Source organism: Neovison vison, chromosome 8 (genome assembly GCF_020171115.1).
Source record: "Neovison vison isolate M4711 chromosome 8, ASM_NN_V1, whole genome shotgun sequence".
Classification (NCBI taxonomy): domain Eukaryota; kingdom Metazoa; phylum Chordata; class Mammalia; order Carnivora; family Mustelidae; genus Neogale; species Neogale vison.
In genome coordinates this window covers 94,578,940-94,594,980 of record NC_058098.1, presented here as the reverse complement: position 1 = coordinate 94,594,980, position 16,041 = coordinate 94,578,940, and the positions used below count along the sequence as shown (strand labels likewise).

The following is a 16,041-nucleotide window of genomic DNA, read 5'->3' as shown; positions in this document are numbered from 1 at the left end:
GAGATTACAAGTAGGCAGAGAGGCAGGCAGAGAGAGAAGGGGAAGCGGCTCCCTGCTGAGCAGAGAGCCCTATGCGGGACTCGATCCCAGGACCTTGAGATCATGACCTGAGCTGAAGGCAGCGGCTTAACCCACTGAGCCACCCAGGCGCCCCTGACTAGAGCATTTCTGAGGCCAGGCCAGGATGCCAGGGGCTGGCGTTGGAACAAGAGCAGACAGCGCAGCCTGGGGGAAACGCAGCACAGATGCCGACTCTGACTCTGCTGGACAGGAAGCGTCTATAGGCTCTACACACCCCTGGCCTGGCCTGTGGGAGGGAAATGAGGCACAGCCCTGGCTGGGGGCGGGGGAGGGGGGTCTTGACACTCACCCACTTGGCGATGGGGCAGCCACGTGAGCTCTTCCCCTCCTTCCCAGTGTAGATGACCTTCTCGATCCGGATGGCTTTCCCCTTCTCTCCGTACCTGGAGACGGAGACAGAAGCCGCCATCAGCACAGTGGAGCCCCAGAGGAGAGTAGCTTATGGTAAGAAGGCAAGCCTCAGTGTGCTTCAGCGTGGGTTTCGTTACCATGGGGTCAACAGAGAAGGAGAAGAGTTTAAGTGTTTGTTCTGTGCCAAGAGCCTCTGGAGACATAGGCTTCCAGGGCCTCTGGTCCATCTCACCCAGGGTTGAGGGGATCGTCAAGCACAACATCCCTGATTATTACCTCCAAGCCTTGGGGAAGGGTGCTCAAGCCAGTGGCTAAACATGGCCCTTTGTATCCAGCCTTGGTAGCTGAGTCACCCTGAGAGTTTATGTATAAATTCAACAGGCAGAATGAGGTAAATGGGGAAAGCCTTCTTGTTTTCCTTCCGCAATCCCCAGCTGACACCTGAGCATGAGGAAGACCAACAGCTGAGACCAGGGGAAGGGACCCTACCAAGCATTAACTGTCCATGTCCCACCACGGACAGCACACACGATCCGCACACGCACTTGCCCTGGCCTGCACACGCACATGCACGTGCAAGGGGGCCCGAGGCCATCTCACACAGAGGGGAGGAAACCATGGCCACAGAGCTGACTGTCCTGCCCAAGGCCACACGACCACAGTGGTGTGGGCAACGGAAGCTGCAGTGCCAGGCCTGCCACTTTCCGCCTACAGGACTGCAGCCACGTGACTGAATTTCTCGAGGCCTCAGTCTCCTAACCTGCAAAATGGACATAAAAAGGGCTCCCACTTCTTAGACGTGGAAAGGGAATAAAGGAGATTGTCGCCAGGGGCTACATGGTTTCAAGTGCTTTGAAGTTCCTGGCACGAGGTAGGAGCTCACGAACTATTCTTAACAACGCAAGGAGCCACCTGACTGAACTGTCTTATTTTAAATAGCTTTTTAGTTTCTGGAACCAAGTCGTAGCATCTGCAAGCAGGGTCAGCGGTCCCTTCCTCCTGTCCACTCCTCACGCCCCATTTCAGGCTTCCGTCTTTCTGCCCCAGTCAGGGCTCCCCAGATGCTAGCGAGCACCTTTGCTTATTCCCTCCCTCGACTAAAATGCTGCCAACTCCATCCCTGAGCGTGAAGCCAGTGGACCCAGGGAAGAGACAGAGACTGCCTTACTTGGCAGCCACTTACTAGGGGTCTCCTGTTCGAAGGATTTTTGATCAAGAATTATTACTTTTATCAAAAGCACTTTTCGCATCAAAGGACATTGATGCCTGAATGGTTCTTTTTTTCCTTTAGTCAATTAACGCGGTATGCTACTTTAATGGACTGTCTAAATCAAACTATCCTTGTATTTTTGTAATGAATCCGAGTCGGCCACTGCCTATTATCTTTAACACACAGTTCAATAGAGAGAAATGATGACATGTCACACCTGACCCCGTTTACCTATGCTCTCATACGCACTCCCTCACTTCTCAAAGTGTTATACCACGGTGTTCTTACAAAACACCGACCTCAGCCCCTGTTTTTTGGTAACTGAAACTAATCCAAAGAGAATTTCTGCTTTTGTGAACAAAGGCAGAAAGCGAACATCGTGTTCAGCGTCTATTTCGCAATGAGCCACTGTGGAGGCAGTGCGCACCCGGAATAACGGGGCAAGAGTGGCCCCACTAAGCATCTTCCCCAGGAATTCCACTCAGCATCTCCACATCCAGCTGCCAGAGCTCTGAACTGTGTCCGTGAGCATCTGGGCTTTTTATTGATTTATTTTGTGCATCCGTTAGCCAGATGTATCTTAAGGTATGTGAGAAGCCTAATAGAGATAACTGGAGGTGGGGAGGGTCCAGGAATGCTCAAACGTTTCTCCCTGTAAGTTAAATGTAACTGCTGCTTCACTTTACTGCCATTTTTGGTTTAGGAGAATTTTCAAAGGGACGTTCCACTTCTGGATAGTGCGGGAGACCTGCATTCTTTCCCGTGTCTGCTCTGCTTCCAGGAATCTCCAGGCCTCTGAGCTCACTGCACAGACACACCAAGACTTAGGAACAAGATATTCATTGTTGCATCGACAACTGAGAAATTAGAAACAACTTAAATATCCAGCATAGGACTGGCTAAATACAATATAATCAATATAATAAATATCCACATAATGGAAAACCATGCAGCCATCAAAAAGGATTCAACATAATTGTATGCACTAACATGGAGGAAATTAACAAGGGGGGAGGCAGCTGCAAACAGCGGGTATGTTATGATTGATCCCCTTTAGTGTAAAATTTATCTATATATGTGTAGCTATAAACGCTTAGAAAAAACTGAAAGGTAAGCATGAAACTTTCTTTTTAAAGTTTCTTCTGGATAATTGCTGGAGAGCTTTATTCATTCTTAGCTTTTTTAAAGCAAGACTTTTACAGACAGGTTTTATTTTTGTAATTGGGAAAGAAAACAAATTATTTTTTTAAAAAACTGATGTATAGTTTCTTTGAGTTCCCAGAGATCTTGAGGGAAACAGAGAATACTGAAGAGGTGAAAAGCATTTCTGAGAATTAGCACATGAAAATTCTATGGCTATGTGAGTCCCTTATAGAATGTGTTTGGGGAAAGGACCCTGGGGAGTTGACATGGTGTGGCCTGGTTCCAGAGGAAAAGACCAGATAGTGCCACTTTTGTTCAGTTCCTGGAAAACTTTCAAACATTTATGAGGAAGTGGTCCCCCAAGTGCAAAGCTGGATACTTGATGTGTCCTGGGGTCCCTGTGGAAAGAACAGCCCAAGGTGTCCACGCTGCTCTCACCAAAACAGACAGGATATCATGTTCCCCACAGGAGGGTGTGCTGAGGACACTGACGTGAGCTTTCTGACCAGTACCTTCCCTGCCATCCCACCGTGTGAGAAACACGTCCTGCACTGACCTGCAAATAAAAGGGCCAAGCACTGTCTGATCAGCTAGACGTTCTCTCTCTGTGCTTAAACACAACCAATCAACTCTGGATTTGGGTCTTTTCTTTTTTTTCTTTTTTTCTTTTTTTCCTTAAATGTCTCACTCGCTGGCCTATCATTAAGATCATATTCTAGAACATCTAGATGATGTTCATCCCCATAGAAAGACAAACTCCTAGACCCTAAGCAAAGTCTGAAAGGACAGGCTGAAACCTTACTCTGAGTAATAACTCGATCATCTTAGCAAGTGGATTCTCAAAGGGTGGTGGCGGGACCAGCACCACCTGGGAACTCGGAGGAATGCAGACTCGCGGGTTCCATCCCAGACCTGCGGGGTCAGGAACTCTGGGGTGGGGCCAGGGATCTGTGCTTTCACAAGTCCTCTGGGAAACTCTGAAGCCTGCTCAAGTTTGAGATCCACTGACCGAAAGTTGGACTTCTTTGAGGTTCCCTTTATCACACAGTAACGAGACCAGTTCCCCCTAAACTCAGAGGCTTTTCGGTGCTGGTTCTCTGTTTTTCGAATAAACACTGAATGAACTCCTAGGCTGCACAGAATCCCCTGGGTTTGAACAACTGACTACAATTACCTATGTCAGTGGAGACCTGGGTTCCCACAGGTGGAACCCATAAATAAGTTGGGAGAATATTTTAGGATTTTCTTTTGACCTCCCCCTCCTTTTTCCAAATCTTTACCAGAGAAGCTAAAAGCACCAACGTCTCCTTGATTTCAGTTCGCTTCCCCTTCCTGACTTTGGCCAACTTCTGGCGGTAGAGTCCTGCAGAGAGAGGGTTGGGGAGGAGAGGTCTAGGGAAAGAGACAGCCTGGACCATTCACAGACTAGACCCCCAACCTGGTGATGTTCACTGATCATTCATTCCTCTCCTTCTTCCACAAGAAAACTTTTTTTAAAAAAAAGGTCTATAAGATAAAAATAACAGGTGATGAAATCAGAGTAAAGGGGGAAAAGACGGATGTAATGTTGGTGTGCAAAAATGCAAGCAGTAGGGTCTTGTGTGTATTTCTGAGAGATGGGCCTAGAAAATTTCATTGTATGAGAAATCCAGCAAACTCATGAAGACTCCTTTGGGTCATGTCAAAAGGACTCAGGAGTGAACCTGACTAGGTTCCCATGGGCCAAAGATGAGAAATTACATTCCTCCTAATAGGGGTAACACAAATCTGGCTCTAAGCTTACCAGCAGCTAACGAAGATGGAAACGCAATCTGTTACATAATTTACAAGGTCCTTAAGATAAAAATAAACCAGCTGCTGAGGAAAAACACAAGTATTCCTGGTCTTGACAGGAATTCCTCCCTTGGATCAGTTTCTGAAGAATCTACAGTTGGCTGTTATTTTTAAAGCAATGAGGGGGGGAAAAAAAAAGGACAAATCTCAACTTTATCACTATCTCCTAATCCTTGTTTCAAAACATACTCTTCCATAACTAAAAGTTATTTAGCAAGCTGTCTAGAAATGTTGTAAAATTGTTACCAAGAAACAAACACAAACAAAAACTATCCCAGATCAATATGCACATTGGAATCCCCTGTAGCCCTCAATCTACAAACCACAGTATCAAGATTTCCTTGAAAAAAAAAAAAATCATCACGGGCCAACTTGCTGGCTGCCCCAGCCCTGGCGCTGTGACGTGTACGCGTGTCGGCACAGGTGGGCGTGCATGTATAACGCACACCCTGTCTTAAATGTTCCGTTCTCATGGACTCAGAGGTACCCTTGCAATCAGGCTCGAATGTGCAGATTGGGTCTTTGATCAAATGCTTTTCTGATGGGCTACTTTGAATCTAAATGTTTGCAGATGGTGCAGGACAATTAGGAGTCATTACAAGAGATCACAGTCCTCCATCCATCTTACCACTTACTTACTCAGGGATGCCAGTAGAGCTTTCCAAGTCAAAATCATGTTCCCTGCTACATTAATGACTGGATTCATCCGGCTCCCCGATCAGATGAAATATGGTTCCCAAATCTGTGGGAATGCTGAGCCACTCAGCCTTCCACACATCTGTCTATATATGTACACACAAACATGTTTGTCTACATAATCTTTGCCTTTACTATTAAAATGCTAATGCTTGTTATAAAATTTCTACCAGTACATATATGTATGAGACAGAACCTCTGTGTGTGGTCATACCCTATAAGCACGAAGTGCTCTCCAGACATGAATTCAGCTTCTCTTTGTAACTCTCCTACAGTGTATGTGGACTTCTATCAGCTCCATTTTGCAGACACGAAAACTGAGTCACAGAGTGGAACAACTTACGCAAGGACTCAGCAGGAAGGGCAGGGCCAGGATTAGATCGTGAGGTCTAGCTCCAGTATCCACATGTTCTCAATCATCAAGCTATTTTACCCTTCTGTACACTGGAACTCATGGCATTTCAAATCTGCTTTGGACACGTACATAGATTTTAAAGTCTCTATATATACAAACTGCTTAAAAAAACAAAACCGTGTTGTTAAAGAAAAATCCTATAGTCCTGAGTTTGCATTCTAAATGTTAATGTAAACTGCGATGTATCTGATCAGTAATCAATAACCAAAAATAAAAACCCGACACCTCTCTCTTAACTCTTTCTACTGAAATGGCCTAGAAGCAATGGGCACATCTAGTACCAGAGTTTGTTTTCTAAGTACTTTTCCCCCAGTAAAAGGGACTGGGGCTTCTTGGATAAGTGTGGAATGTGAGCCCCGAGCATAATACCACATGAGGAATGGAGAAAGCTATCAGACTCCTGGCACAGCATCACAACGACTCAGGGTATAACCTGAATAGATACCCACTGGCCAACGAGGAAACATTCTATTCCTCCTAGTGGAGGCACAAAAAACCACATATGAAGTTGTTTTGAAAAAAAGAAAGAAAAAATGATCTGATTCCCATGACGTCTTTAGCTCCAGCTGCGAATTTATAGGCCATAGCGAGGGCAGAAGGACAAAGTAATTGATACTTCAAAAAAGCCAGCAGCAAAATTCAGACCTTGAGAAACACTACGGGACAGGGTCATTTCACCAAATTTCTTCAATAAAAAGTAGTTCAAGAGAGAGAGAGAAGAGCCGGGGCGGGGACGAGAGAGGGCAGACCTACGGAGAGAGCCCCGTAGTCAACCTTCCAGTCTGGGTATCACGACCTCCTTCCTGTTTGTCGTCCGGTATGAGGCAATGACACTGAGAGGCGCTTCAATGCCACGCTCTCTTAACTGCCCACCTCTGCTTGGACACCTGGGCGTCACTCACCGCTCCTCCATGAGCTCCCGGATAGAGGCTACCGTGGGGCCAGATCCCAGGTGAGTATAATACGGACCTTCATCTTTCTCCACTATTTGTTCTGCAGAGACACAGAGTAAACATTATTTGGAGGCATCGGTTCATAACATCAATTCAGAAAGGCAAACCACCAATAGGAACGTTAATGGGCACATTACAAAACAAGAAATTCAAATGGCTTATAAACATGTGAAAATGTGTTCAACTCCTTTAGGAATCAGGATACGCACATTAAGATCACAGTGAAACACCACGGCACACCAGACAGACTGGCAAAAGCGGAAGAATCTGGTAAAATCAAGTCAAGATTGTCAAGACTGTGGTAGAACCACTTCAGAATTCAGTCTGTCGCGCTGTCCGCGTTCTAGACCAGGGTTGGCAAACCACTCTACTCCTAGGGCTATACACACGGGAATAAAAAATAACGACTCACTCGGATACTTGTAGGCTAATTTATGAGAGCCAAAGGGTGAAAACGACACAAATGTCCATCCACAGAAGGACAGGGGTCACCGCCCAGTGGAGCGTCATCCAAACCTACAAAGGAACGAGCTTCTGAACCCTGCTACAACATGGATAAGCCTGGAAAACTTGATGCTGGGTGAGGGAAGCCAGACGCAAGAAGACGGCTACTGTGGGACTCCGCTTAAAGATGCCCAGAACAGGCAAATTCCTAGAGAAAGAGATTAGACTAGAAGGTACCAGGCCCAGCAGGGGCAGCAAAAGGGGACTTACTGAGCACTGCCTTTCTGCGTGGGGGGATGAAAAGGATGGTATTGTGAGTGTAGTTAATGCCACTAAACCGTACATTTGAAAATGGTGAAAATGGCAAGTGTTCTGTTATATATATTTTGCCACAATTTAAACCAAAAAAAAAAAAAAAAAAGAGGAAGTACTGACATGGGGGTACAAGGCAGATGAACCTGAAAAACAGGACATGTGAAAGAAGCCGGACCCAAACCATCGCACGCTGCACAGTCCTGCCCGCGGGAAACAGCCAGAACGGCGAGGCTGCGGAAGCAGAATGCAGACTGACGGCGGCTGGAGGCTGGGAAGAGGGACAGAGCACACAGGAACTCCGGGACGAGTACGGGGCTTTGTGCTGGGGTGATGGACATGTTCTGGAACTGGACAGATGTGATGTACCCTGTAAATGTACTAAACACCACAGAAGTGCTTACTTCCCAACAGTTGAATTTTATGTTTTGGACATTCGCTGCATTCATTCATTCATTCACAAAAGGAACAAATTATTGAGGCACGGAGCCTGGATGAATTTTAAATGGATTTTTCTCAGTGAAAGAAAGGAGACCCAAATGACTATGTCATAGTAAGGAGCTTTTGGCTACTATATGTGGCTAAAAACAGAAAGAACTTTACACAAATACTATATATACTGTAGTTGGTAAGTTTGTTTTATGTCTAAAGAAATGGGACAACGAAGTGCAATGTGGTATCCCGCACTGGTCCTAGAACAGAAAAAGGATGTTAGTGGAAACAATGATGAAATCCAAAGTCTGTAGTTCATAATATTGTATCAACATTAATGTCTGATTTTTAAGTGCACCATAACTATGTAAGATGCTTACATTAGGGGTAGATGGATAAAAGGTATACACAAACTCTCTGTTCCAACTCTGCAACTTTTTTTTTTTTAAGATTTTATTTATTTATTTGACAGAGAGAGATCACAAGTGGGCAGAGAGGCAGGCAGAGAGAGAGGAGGAAGCAGGCTCCCTGCTGAGCAGAGAGCCCGATGCAGGGCTCGATCCCAGGACCCTGAGATCCTGACCTGAGCCGAAAGCAGAGGCTTTAACCCACTGAGCCACCCAGGCGCCCCCCAACTCTGCAACTCTTATATACATATAAAATCATTAAAGGCTTGAAAAAAATAAAAAACTAGGGAGCGGGCCCTACTTCGTGGATTCTGTCCTAGAAGAAATCTTAGTTATATGCATCAAAACACATGTACAAAGATTTTCATAGCAACCTTGTTTCAATAGTCAAAACTGGAAACCTATAATCCCGCCACAGTGGGATGGATAAATAGAGTGTGGTACATTGTACCATGGGATCTCTGTAGCAGTGAGAACTGACAACCTTCGACAACATGGTTGAGCACCAATGTCACAGTAATGGAAAGAAGCATGGCAGAGAACAAATACAGTAAGATTACACTTAAATAATATTCAAAAGTAGGCTCCGCTAAACTATACTGTTTAAAGACACATGCAGAGGTGGTAAAATTACTAGGCTAAAATATGAAATGGCAGACATTCAAAGGCTTTTTTACCTACAAACAATGGTGATTTTATATGGTCCATTCTTATTATAAAGAAAAACAAGAAAATCATTGTCACAAGTCAAGAGAGTGGTTGCCTCTGGAGGATGGAAGAGGAATGGGAATGGGACAGGGGTACAGGGAACTTCTGAGGAGGAGGAAAGGCCCATTTCTTGATCTAGGTTGTGGCTACCCAGGCATTCACTTTATAAATTTTCACTGAGTTATATGTGAATGTTTTGCGTACTTTCCTATACAGGTAAGTCACAATTCTTTGTATATAAAAACACTCTCATACCTCTTTTATGCACAACGTTATGCTCAGCTTTATGGGGGATTCAAGATAGGATGATATCTAATTGTTGCCTTTTAAAAGTTTATGGTCTCTCTGGGTAGATAATATCCACAAATAAGAAGATATCTAATGGCATTTCGAATCAATGGGGAGATTCATTTTTCAATGCACAGTGTTGAGACAATGGGGGAAACATCTGATCCATACTCAATACCTTACCCTCAAATATATTCCAAAGAGCTGGAAGATTTAAATACAAAAAAAAAAAAATTAATCTATGCAAGTTCTGAAAGAAAAACAACGGGAGAGTTAAAAAAATATTCATAGAAAAGGGAAATCTGGGGTGCCTGGGTGCCTCAGTGGGTTAAAGCCTCTGCCTTCAGCTCAGGTCTATGATCCCAGGGTCCTGGGATCAAGCCCTGCATCGGGCTCTCTGCTCAGTGGGGATCCTGCTTCCTCCTCCCTCTCTGCCTGCCTCTCTGCCTACTTGTGATCTCTATCTGTCAAATAAATAAATCTTTTTTTAAAAAAAAGGGGAAAAAGAAAAGGGAAATCTTCTCTAAGTGTAACACGAAATTCTAAAGCCCCCTGGCACATACATACAAACCCCGATAAATTTAACTAAAAAAAAGTTTATAGTAATAACTACCAAAAGTCAAGCTAAAAGACAAATAACACACTGGAGACAAATATCTGGAATTCATACCAGACAAAAGGGTAATTTCCTTAAAATATCAAGAACTTCTATAGCTAAATAAGGTCAATAATTCAAGAGAAAAAATTAAAAAGGATAAAAGGGAAATGCAAATGGCTCAAACATCTGTAAAACACAAGAAGGTACCAGGTTTACCTTCCCGAGAAGTTGCCTTCAGGTCCTGTGTTAGTGAGAGTACAGGAAAACAGGCAGTATGCAAAGTAATTTAGCAATATGTTAAAATCACAAATGCACATGAGTCCATCTGACTCAGCAATTTCACAAAGAATTTCAAATCTTCTAAGAACTCATTTCTGGAAATTCAGATATGTGCACAATAATACTTGTATACACGAATACTCACTACCTCATTTGTAATGGCAAAATAACAGAAACCTCAATGTCCATCATGATGCATTATGTATTCCAAAGACACTGGGGCATGTCCGTATAATGAAATGCTAAGCAATATCAAAAGGAATGAGGCAGCTCCAGATTTACGGACAAAACACGACCTCCAAGATATTTTAAATGGAAAGGAAAAAAGAAAATTTCAATACTGCATGTATAACACACTACAGTCAGTGTACACATGCAATCACACATACATGAGTGTGCATATACACACATATACACACATACATGAGTGTGCATACATCACACATACACACTATGTGCAAGCAAAACGGTGTTTGGGTCACCACCCACACTAAAAATAAGTATAAGAGCAAGTTTGTGAAAATGAGTTGTGTTTCTGGCTTTAAAAACAAACAAGAAGGGGCGCCTGGGTGGCTCAGTTGGTTAAGCATCTGGCTCTTGATTCTGGCTCAGGTCAAGATCTCAGAGTCCTGAGACTGAACCCCGCGTCGGACGCCACCTGGGGTGTAGAAACTACTTAAGATTCCTTCTCCCCCTCTCCCTCTACACCCCTCCCCTTTCTCTCTCTCTCTTTTTTTTTTTAAGATTTTATTTATTTATTTGACAGGCAGAGATCACAAGTAGTCAGAGAGGCAGGCAGAGAGAGAAGGGGGAAGCAGGCTCCCTGCTGAGCAGAGAGCCCGACATGGGGCTTGATCCCAGGACCCTGGGATCATGACCTGAGCCGAAAGCAGAGGCTTTAACCCACTGAGCCACCCAGGCGCCCCTCCCCTTTCTCTTAAAATAAAATAAAGTAAAATAAAAAAAACAAGAAAACATCTGCAGAGCCTTCCGGCCACTGTGAAGCTGGGCAGGTCCCAGCCAGGCTGAGGATGTTGATCTCACTGAACTCCCAGCCCTTTGACATTTCCCTGAAGCCCCTCAATAAAATGGTTTGATCCCCCCCAAAAAGATAGCAACGGTGTGTCCAGCCAATTAATTGACCAGACGTGTCTGCCTCTTACGGCTTCTGCTCCTGGAGGCTCTTCATCCCCCACTAATGTCCTGGGTCAGGCTTTTGTCTGAATTATGGGCATGGTCTAACCGATCTCAGCCCTCCTAGGTTATCCTCCCCAATTCTGTCAGTTTATACACTCCCCAACAAAAAAATCTAATCACACCGCTTCCCCCTAATGACCCCATGTTAGACAAGAGAAAGAACCCAAATTCCAGAGCACAGTCCACAAGGGCCCCATGGAGCCATCTGTGCACACGTCCCACCCCACGTTCGGCAGCGAACAGCACAGCTCCTGCCACCCAACTGTGCGATCCCTCCGTGTCTTCAAGAGGGTTTCCTCACTGACAACAGTGCCCTCCTTTATTTCTGTCTTTGGAAAAGCTCTTTGAAGTTCTAGTTTAAATGCCGCCTCTTTTTGAAACACCAAGGCACCTGTCAGGGTCCACTTCACCTCTGGATTCCCAGAGCACCTTGCAGACAGCAGAAATATCAAGGCACGTATCACCACCCGTGTCTGTTGTTAGCATGGCATGGCAGAAAGAACGTGGATTCTGCAGAGACCTGGGGACCTGAGACCCGTTACCCTCCCGACCTGTAACCCTCATGCCTTCCTCTGTGCAGTCTTTGGCGCATGAGACGAACTCAAAAGGCAGCTGCTGTCCAGGCTCTGCCAAACAAATTGCGTGACTGTGGCCAAGTGACACAACCCTTATGAGCCTTAAAAGCAGTTAAAATAGCGTTCCTGCATTCTAGAATCGTTGATGATGAGATGAGAGTTAGGCACCTAGCCCTGTTCTCAACCTATCGGTGCCTAAATGTTTCATGAATGAATGAATGTTTTCAACTAAAGGATTAAAAATGACTTGCTCCAAATATCCACTATTCTGAACATAACACAGAGAGGATTGTAGAAGGAAGCATATGGAATGGGGGCGGGAGGGAGGGGAGACCAGAGAAGGCTGGGGAAAGGAAATATAAGAATGTGGGTGTTGGAAGTAGTGGTCTGAAGCTCTTTATAGGCGCTCGGAGACTACATGGTATATAGAAAACAGAATATAAGAAGATGCCAGAACTTCTGGGCTCTATTCCAGCTCTATTGTCTGGAGAAAAGTCAAAATAATGGATTGACTGCAGGATCTTCCACTAGAACTAGAACAAAATGTAGCTTTTAGTGACTACCTTCTGCCCCCCAGTCAGAAAAGCTCAAAACTTACTGGCTTAAAGGCAGAGAAAGGAGATTTTCAAGGAGAAGATGCAAACCAAATCTTGGCCACTCCAGCCGCAGGGAAAAAAAGATACAGATCCAAAACCAAGCCAGCCTCCACACTGGATGGTCAGGTTTCTCAGGGAAGGCCTCGAAAATGCAAAGGCAGACACAGCTCCGAGTGTCAAGCAAAAGCAAAGTCATTCTTTCCCGTCTGTCAGTTTACAAGGCAGCCCAGGGAGCCCTTCAGAAGCACTGTTCCCTTTAACTGTATCCCTTTTCCTGACCTACATCTATAAAAACATGTGAGATAGATAGATTTAAACATAATGATAGATAGATCTCCTTCCTTGATTATATGTTGATTATATATCTGTATCAGGGAGAAGATATTCTGTGGAAAAAAAATTAAACTTAAAACCAAGTATGTTTAGTTATAAAACTAGTATACATTTGCAAATGTAATTATTCACAGGTATATGTTTATATATTCACAAGGCTATATATTTCATTATATATATTTATATAGGCAAGAGAAAATATGTCTCATTATATATACACATACACATATATACACATATACGTATTTATATACATATATACATGTATATATACACGTGTGTGTGTGTGTGTGTGTGTGTGTATGTATCTTTTCTATAGCAATGGGCTTGTACTTGGTTATGGTGCCATACAAGTGACAATACTTTGCAAGGTTGGGATAATGTTCTAAAGAATGCAGTGCACATTCTCAATCAGTAAGCAATATATGCCTCTCTTTTTTTTCATAGGAAGATAAGGTTTATTAACCTTTTTTGGTGCTGTTTAATGCTATTCATCTTAAATTCAGTACTTGAGTTTACCCTATTTACATTTATTGTCATAATATATGTTTGCTCTTCTGTCATTTTATGTTATGTTTTCCATGCTGTGTCCTTGTTTTTTTCTTTCCTGTATTTGTTATAGGTTTTATATTTTCTTTTACTCCCTACCCTCGACCCTGGTAATTTAAAAAAATCTATAGTATGTCTTTAGTAATGTTCATTGTACTTTTGCTGAGAAAGAAGTTATTAGCATCCTTACAATTTCTCCCACCTCCTCCTTCATTTTGTCTCCTGTTTTTTGTGGGCATCCTTGTGAACATAGTTTTTCCTCTCTGTTATCATAGAGATATTTGATATAAAACAATTTCAAATATAAGTAAATAAATTACCCTTGTTTTAGAAAAACAATGATCACAGTTATTTAAATGCAGACTTCACATTTGAGTATATTTAGTGTCCCATCATATATATAAATTCCCAAATACATTACTTATCTGATTCATCTCTAGAAAATTTGAGTTCTTGTATATTTGGAAGTATTTTAATGAAATTTTTACATGTGAAAGGCAACATAAGTGGGTATAGAATTCCCAGGTCAAACTTAATATTCCGAGAACAGCAATACACATCTCCAACAACAAAAATCTGATCCACCATAAATAAAGAACTCTTGCCAATCAATAAGAAAAAGACAGAAACACAACAGAGAAATGGGCAAATGGCTTGCATGGGCACTCTATAGAAAAGTGTGAACAGGTATGAAAAGGTGCTCAACCTCATCAGTCATGAGGGAAATGCAAATTAAAGCCATGATGGGATACACCTGCCACAACGGCAGGAAGACCGCAGATACCATTTGCTGGTGAGGATGTGGAGCACAGCTGGCAGGAGTTTAAAGGGTCACAACCACTTTGGAAAACGAATAGTAGCAACCTAAGCTGAACACAGACAATTTCAGTCTTTGGTATATAAACAATGGAAATATGTAAGTGTACACCTCCGTGTTCCAAAAGATCTATAGAAAATATCTTGTATCAGCATGATTCATAATAATCTTCAAATCAGAAACCATCCAAATGATCATCAACGGTCAAACGGATAAACTGTGGTATATTCACAAAACAGAACACTATGTAGCAACTAGAATGAAGGAACAACAGGAACCGCTCGCTACACACACATAGATGAACTTCACAAACACACAAACACAACACAAACAGAAAAAGTCAGAATGTGAAGGAATACATAAAGATTTATGATAGGATACGTATGCAATTCAGGAACAGGCAAACCGGTCAGTGTGGTTACAAGTTAGAAAAGTAGTTACATCAAGAGAGGGGTTGGCAAACCTATGTGAAGGGCCAGATGGCATGTAAGGCTTCACAGGACATTGCTGTCTGTGGCGAGTACTCATCTTTGCTGATGTAGTGAAAAAGCAGCCACAGATAACACATAAACAAACGAGCATGGCTATGTTCCATTATGGACACTGGAATTTGGACCTCATCTAATTTCCATGAGTCATGAAACCTTATTCTTCTTCTGATTTTTGGGGGGGCACTATTTAAAAACATAAAAATTGTCTTCGGCTCAGAGATGAGGGCCAGATTTGGTCTGCAGGCTACAGTGTGCTTTAGTGAATCAGGTGTAGGGGACTGGGCGTGGAGCTCCTGAGGGGCTGGAAAAGCTGTTTCTTTTTTTTTTTTTTTTTAAGATTTTATTTATTTATTTGACAGAGAGAAATCACAAGTAGATGGAGAGGCAGGCAGAGAGAGAGACGCAGGCTTCCTGCTGAGCAGAGAGCCCGATGCGGGCCTCGATCCCAGGACCCTGAGATCATGACCTGAGCCGAAGGCAGCGGCTTAACCCACTGAGCCACCCAGGCGCCCATGGAAAAGCTGTTTCTTGATCTAGTTATGGTTACATAAGTACATGCCTTTTGTAAAACATACTGAGCTATACACTTAAGGTTTCTATACCTTCCTATATGTCTTTCGATTAAAACAGTGTTTTTTAAGAGCATTTTTTTTAAGCTTAAAAAAAAAAAAGGAGTACGTGTGACTTAATTTTTCAGTTAATTTATCTGTAGGTGATTGTTCATCCTTAAAATTCAGTAAGTTGGTCAGGATCATGATTTGTCCATTTTTAGTCATTTTCTTTCGCTTCAGAAAAGTTTTCTATCCTTTGGCTCTTGCCTTTGCTCAGTTTGTTCCAGGATCTTCCCCGGTGAATGTTGCCAGCATTCCTGACAGAGAGTCAGCACAGAGGACCCCTCCTCCGGCCTTTGGGTCCCCTTATCTCCCCACTCTGGCTAGGACCCTTTCTGTTTTCTTTTCCTGTTTTGCCATGACCTCCAAGTCCCTCTTCCTCACTGATTGGCTCTTCCTGTAACTCTGATTCCGCTTTTTCCAGCTTCTGGTGCAGCTGTGTGCAATGCCTGCTTCTGGAATTTAATCTGTACCTCATGCAGCTTCTCTGTAATTTCATTCTAGCCCCTCATCTTTCACTTCCTGGTTCAAAGGGAACTTTTTTGGTTCAACTTCCTTGACGGCATATATCAGTTCTTCAAATTTTTGTTTTCTCTAATGTAAACTTTCATTCTAAATGTTATATATCAATCCCTCGACTTTCCCCACAGAATCTGAATGGATTGCATGTGGGACTGTTTGTTTGCTTATTAATTCATCTTTCCACGGCAAAGTTTATTTCC

The 16,041-nt window shown here is 43.2% G+C and overlaps 1 protein-coding gene across 6 annotated transcripts in view; it reads right to left on the bottom strand.

Moving 5' to 3' along the window:
- The window catches only part of TET3 (tet methylcytosine dioxygenase 3), a 101,499-nt gene that overhangs the window by 22,973 nt on the left and 62,485 nt on the right, over positions 1-16,041 (bottom strand). For all 6 annotated transcript variants that reach the window (XM_044261411.1, XM_044261413.1, XM_044261412.1 and 3 more), the window contains 2 exons: positions 6,632-6,722; positions 371-464 (listed from right to left, as the gene is read on the bottom strand). In XM_044261411.1, the coding sequence (XP_044117346.1) occupies positions 371-464; positions 6,632-6,722 (185 nt within the window). The remainder of the gene's footprint in view (positions 1-370; positions 465-6,631; positions 6,723-16,041) is intronic.